Source organism: Hibiscus syriacus, unplaced genomic scaffold (assembly GCF_006381635.1).
Source record: "Hibiscus syriacus cultivar Baekdansim isolate YM2019G1 unplaced genomic scaffold, ASM638163v2 tig00110722_pilon, whole genome shotgun sequence".
In the NCBI taxonomy this organism is placed as follows: domain Eukaryota; kingdom Viridiplantae; phylum Streptophyta; class Magnoliopsida; order Malvales; family Malvaceae; genus Hibiscus; species Hibiscus syriacus.
Genome location: NW_024062840.1, coordinates 433373 through 439629, shown reverse-complemented (window position 1 = coordinate 439629; position 6257 = coordinate 433373). Strand labels below are relative to the sequence as shown.

The following is a 6257-nucleotide window of genomic DNA, read 5'->3' as shown; positions in this document are numbered from 1 at the left end:
TCTAACCCTTTGAACAACGGAATCAAGTGTTGATTGTCACGATGTTTACATGAGAGTTCTTTAACTTACATGGAAATCTCCAATATTGATGTGATAGTTCACAATATTGTTGTGACAATACTCCATGGACGATGATGTGGTAGATGAACTTAAGTGATTATTTTAGAAAGTTGTAAGACTTATTAATTTTTTAAAAATTAAAAATATAAAATATAAACAACTATTAAGATATTCAATAAATTAAATAAAAATAAAAAAAAATCAAATTATTGAAAAATATAATTCAAGGTTTATATTGAATGTAAAAAAAATTAGGGATCATATTGACTTTTTTACAAAAGTGTGAGGGTTTTAGATACCATTAAATCAAAAAATTATTGTTAGAATGATTTAAACATGTGTAAGTTAAGTTAAAAATCTAGATATAATGTTTCCTTATTTTTTGAATTTCCAAAAAACTTTTAATGAAAATACTGAAAACATATTTTTTATATTTTCACTTATTTTTGTTTTCATTTTCCATAAATCATTTTCCAATTAACAACCAATCACATTTTTTCAACATTTTTTATGAAAATAAAAATATCATATATTTTCTAAAACCAAACTGTCGGTTAGTTTGTCTCAACCATTACACCAACCATTTTACTTAGTTACAAATTATAGAAGGCTTTATATAAAAGATTAAGTCTGCGCCATTTATTATAATGGCTTGGAGCTTGTTGGTTTCAAATGGCAGAAAAATGAAGTGGTGCTTGCCCCTAATTGGGGTGATGCATCTTGAGTTTTGTTGAGTTTGCTGGGATTGGTTGTTGCTGATCTTGACCCGTCTGTTACTGTAACATGTTCGTTTCGACTTGGTTTCTTTTTCAAGGTCAGGCCTTAATTCTTCCATTTTGCTTTTGCCTTATGTTTCAGCCATCTTTCTGTCTATTTTTGTACCTCTAAAATTTCATTGTGCACCTTTTGGTTTAATTTAGGGATAATAATAAAATTAGTTACTAATGTTTGACAAAATAATTACCTTTTAAAGCACTTTCGCCCCTCAACATTTTATTTTAGGGCAAAAATTAACGATGATATTGTGTTATCCCCATAAGGTAAATGACATATCGTTATTGAAAAAATTGAAAAGAAATCGACACGTCAATAATTTTGTATATTTTTAATGATAGTTGATCAAAACGGAGCCAAAATGAAATATTAAGTATAACTTTAAAAATAAAAATAGTTGGGTAACCAAAACATAACTAAAAAACCAGATGAGTGATTAAATACATAATTTACAATAAAAAAATTAAAAATTTGAGACATTTCAAAATATTCAAAATTTTAGGTGTGATGAAAATCTCAAAAAAGAAAAATAATTCAGGGGCACAATTAAAATTTTAAAGATTTTTAAAGGACTTGATATAAATAAAAGTTTGGCCCTCATTACCGTCTCTAAATTAATACGATCTATATCACTATAATTTTTCATATTTCTTGTGGCAGAGCACACAGCAGTGGTTCATTGTATTTACTATTTAGATTATTATAATTTCAACATTATTTTCTTTTTAATGAAACAATAGCACAATAATCAAATAGAAAAACAGATGACATACATGCCTTGTTACAATTTATGTTGTACCTAAACAAACTACAAGTGCTTAAACATAATGAAAAAGCAGATATGAAACACAAAGGTCATGAGTCATTATTGCCAAACCAGATACATGCATGCTACTATATACAGACTTGAGAAGTTGTCACCTTTCTGCTTCATAAACTTCAGCAGAATATCATTCAAGTTGCAAGGAATAACGGCATTCCCAATGGACAGTAAAGTTGCATTCAGATTCTTTGCATTTGAGGGCCTTTCCGTTGCAAACCTCACCACACACCTTACATGGAGGACAATTCCAGATGTTTTTCACAATAGTTAAAGGATGTCGATGTCCATGATAAGATCTAAGTTGGTTTCCAAGCTTCATATATGGGATATCCCCATGACCACATGAGGAATGAAGTGAATTATCACAATCATCGCAATAGTAAAACCAGTCAATTGGTCGCCTTTCACACTCACAAAGATCACAGTAAAATTGAGAAGGATCAGAGTCATCAGAATAACTCAGAACAAGAGCATGTTTGTCATACTTGTACCAAGCAGTGAGCGGTCGTGTTGCACAATATATATCTAGACTGAAATCATAATGCTTCATACATCTATATGCAATATTTTCCCAGGAGTATAAATTGAGACAACCACTACAACTCCCTTCAAAGTTGTGGACAAGAAAGATGAATGCTCATGACTTGGATGCTTCAAGGTGTCTGATAATAACATACATCGAATGTCAAACTTGATTTTATGACGTAGGCAACCTTTATGATAGCATTGGTAGCTAAATCCTTGGTATCGACAATTTCAAGCATTGCAATACGAATATTCATCCCTTCCATGTGAGTTTGTAAGCGTAAGCAAGTGCTTGTGGAATGGGTGTTGCATTGTTCTAGGTAATTCCGCACAATCTTTATGGAGAAAAAACTTGCATTGATCACAACTGTAAAAAGGAGTTGAGATAGGCAACATGCATCCATCACATTGGTTGTCATCATTGATCTCACCCGTAAAAGTGAGAGTTAAATTGTGATCATGGTAAGCATGTTTAATCTCACTTGCAACCATTTGCTCTCCTATACTTATTTGTTCAACAACATCAGTAATTAAGATAGGAAATTCATGCAGTGCTTCGATGGAGCCCTCATTGTAATCTTCCGAGATAATAGTTCTATCCCAAATTGCTTTATTAGTTGCACAATTTGAATGAGCAATATAATTGCAATTAGAAGCAGAACAAAAGTAATTGCCATACCTCGTATCAACTTCTCCATAACAAATTCTGCACGTCCAATGTAGATCTTCATCTTGTTGAAAAGGATACGAAAGGGAAAGCACATGAAGATGTCGAGTTAGCATGATCTTGCGTGGCAATGAGATGCACTTCTTATGGACAAGAAGGTCACATGTAGCACAGAGATAAGGGGAGTGATCTCCAGTAGTGCCACAAAAGTCACAAATAAATGACATTTGTCTTGATATAAGACTCCATGGGTGCTCATGACTTGCATGGGTGATTGTTCGCGGAGAGGGAAAATCTTCAATTGAAAGATCAAAGTGGCAAAGAGAGCAAGAATAAACAAATCCACTCCATTGAGTTTTACATAAACAGCAACTGCATTCCTCAGGATGAAGTGGTCGCTTTGGCAAGAGTGTAAGAGGATGCTTACGATCATAGGGATGAATAATTTCAAGGGATAGTTCACCACATTCCTAATGAAGGTTAAAGTACGATGGGTAGGAACAATCGGGGCAGTGGTAAATTGGACCAGATAATGATTTATTACATCCGGAACAATCATATTTGACATGATCGTCATGGTTTTGAATGAAGAGCAAGGGGGTGAGGATGCAAAGAATTAGGAAAATTTGCAGCCATGGATGATTTAAGCAAAGCACAGTTGATGTCCAGATTAAAACTACAAGTAGCACAATGATAAACAATTCCCCGAAATGTCGCACAACAAAAATCACACACGTATTTACCATCACCATAATGTGATTTTGGGGAGAAAGTGAGAGGGTGTTGGGGGTGGAAAGGATGGTTAACAGGGGGAGTAAATCTAACTCGGTGCATCCCTTATGAAGATAAAACTTACATTCATTGCAGCCGTCGCTCCACCCCTCAACAGCTTTCTCACATACAAAGCAATCTTCTTCTTCTTCACTTGTAACAATCCGATCTCGGATGAATGCCAAAGGATGCTCATGGCCCATATGTTCAAGCTCCATCTGTCTCTCTTTCTTGTTCTCAGACTCCATGGGGGGATCCAGTGAAAGAAAAATGAAATTGTTTCACTTTAGCGATGAACGGCGGTGAAAGTGAGATATGGAAAGATGGGAGTGTTAGGGCAAACACTTAAGTGAAGGCTGATTCCACGAGATAATGTTCTCGATTTTTTTTTCACGAGATAATGCTTTGGACATATTATTTGTTGAGATAGGGTTAATTCTACAGTGACCAAAGAGGTCGCCATGCACGCCCAACGACCAAAGAGGTCACCATGCACGCCCAACGACCAAGGAGGTCGCCATGCACTCGGGGCGACCAAGGAGCGGGAGCTGCATGGTGTGCATGGGGGGGAGATCGGTGCATGCACGCATGGGGGGAGATCGGTGCATGCATGGGGAGATCGTGCATGCTCGGGGAGATCGGTTCATGCATGGGGAGATCGTGCATGCATGGGGAGTGTGTAGGTAGCCATGGAGTCCCGGCGACATGGTAGGTCGCCATGGAGTCCCGGCGACCAAGCTGTGGAGTCCTGCATGCCCAAACTTTAACCCTATCCCTCATCTAACCCTATCCCTCATCATGCATCCATAGCTGGGAGATTCCTGCATCGCGACCAAGCTTTAACCCTATCACTCATGCATGCGTTGCATCCATAGCTGGGAGATTCCTGCATCCGTAGCTGCATGCGTTGCATCCATAGCTGCATGATTGCAGCGTTAATTTAGCTGTTAAATGCAGCAAATATTGTTGTTCAATTGAAGACTTTCAATGCTCAATAGTTATACGATTCAATCCTAATATTATTTTCTTCAATAGTCAAATTTAATGACTCTGTACAACGATTTTTTCCTTTATATAAATGATATGGGGTTTAGGGTAGAAGCAGAACCAGGAGCATAAGCATAAGCACATATAAACTTTGCCGAGAGAAAGAAAATGAAGAAGAAGAAAATAAGATAAAGGATCAAACATAGTTCGTGAGGTAATTTTTTATTGTTTAATTTAGTTTATTATATGAAATTATTAGTTTGTTAGTTTAGGGTTTAGGGTAAAACTAAAATCTAGTTAATTAGTTTGTTAGTATAAATTATTAGTTTGTTAGTTTAAGTTATATATTATATTATATAAAAAATTAGTTTATTAGTTTATTAGTTTAAGTTATTAAATATAAAAAAATATTAATTAATTTGTTAGTGTCTTTAAACGTATATTAGGTTGTTCTTTGAAGTTGAAGTTTTATTATAAAAAAATTAATTAGTGCTTAATTAGTGTGTTATTTTAACTAAGTTATATTATAATAAAGAAATAGTTTATTAGTTTAAGTTATATTATAATATATTAGATTATATAAAATTAATTTGTGGGAGCTATTGATGTTTAAATAAATTAAACGGTTTACACATACAGGGCATTATTCCACAACATTTGCCCATGTTCAAATTGATTCGAAGAAAGAAACAAAGAAGGAAAAGAAAGGAAAGGAGGAAGGCATAAATATGTGAGTAATTTATTATGTTTTGTTGTCCATTTTTTTGTTGTTGTGTATGTGTAAATTAGTTAGTTAGTAAGTTTATATTAGATTATATAAACTAATTTGTGCGAGATAATTTCTGTTTAAAAAAAATATTGTGTTTAAAAATACTTAGTGTTGTTTTAAAAAAATATTTTGTTTAATTTATATTGTATGTATAAATTAGTAAGGAGTAAAAATTAATTGAATGAAATAATCCGGCCAACGTATTATCACGATATTTTGCCTAACAAATTTGTTTGATATTTTTAAAAAATAAAAAATATTATCAAACTAATCATGATTATTAGTAATAATTACTAAATGATTAGTATCAAATCTAAATCATTAAATATTTATAATAAATAATTATTAGTAATCATGACTAAATCATATTATTATTAAATCATTAAATATCAAATCATTAGATTAATAATAATTATTAAATCATTATTAGTAATATTAGTAATCAATCAATTAATCAAGTTAAATAACAAATTTTATTTGATCATTAATATAATAGTATATTATATTATATTTAATGATTTAATGTTTTATGAAATTATCTTATCTAATATTTTAATCTAAATTAATTTATTTTTTTATTTGTAGAGAAAATGAGCAACAACTTTTTCACGATTGTCCATTATAATGGACAGATTATGGAAAATGAGGTCGGAGTAGTTTTTCAGTCTGAAAAACCAATAAATATGATGTTCAAAAAAGACATCACATTTATAGAAATGAAGCATAAGATAGAAAGAAAAATTCGAGCTGCAGTTGATGGCTTGAGGTATAGGTTTATGATATACCCCAACCCAGTCAGATATGCTACAGTTCCACTTGAAGAAGATGATGATATTGGAACCATGGTTGGATTACATGAGTCAACCAATATAGCAGTTATT

General features: G+C 32.8%; 1 protein-coding gene across 1 annotated transcript; it reads right to left on the bottom strand.

The window, feature by feature from the left end:
• Positions 1-2310: 2310 nt before the first annotated feature.
• On the bottom strand, positions 2311-3868 carry LOC120139101. The gene is made up of 2 exons (XM_039154433.1): positions 3593-3868; positions 2311-3319 (listed from the first exon to the last, which is right to left on the bottom strand). Exons 1-2 carry the CDS (start codon positions 3866-3868, stop codon positions 2414-2416), a joined length of 1182 nt encoding a protein of 393 aa, XP_039010364.1. The 3' UTR covers positions 2311-2413.
• Between the last annotated feature and the right edge of the window lie 2389 nt (positions 3869-6257).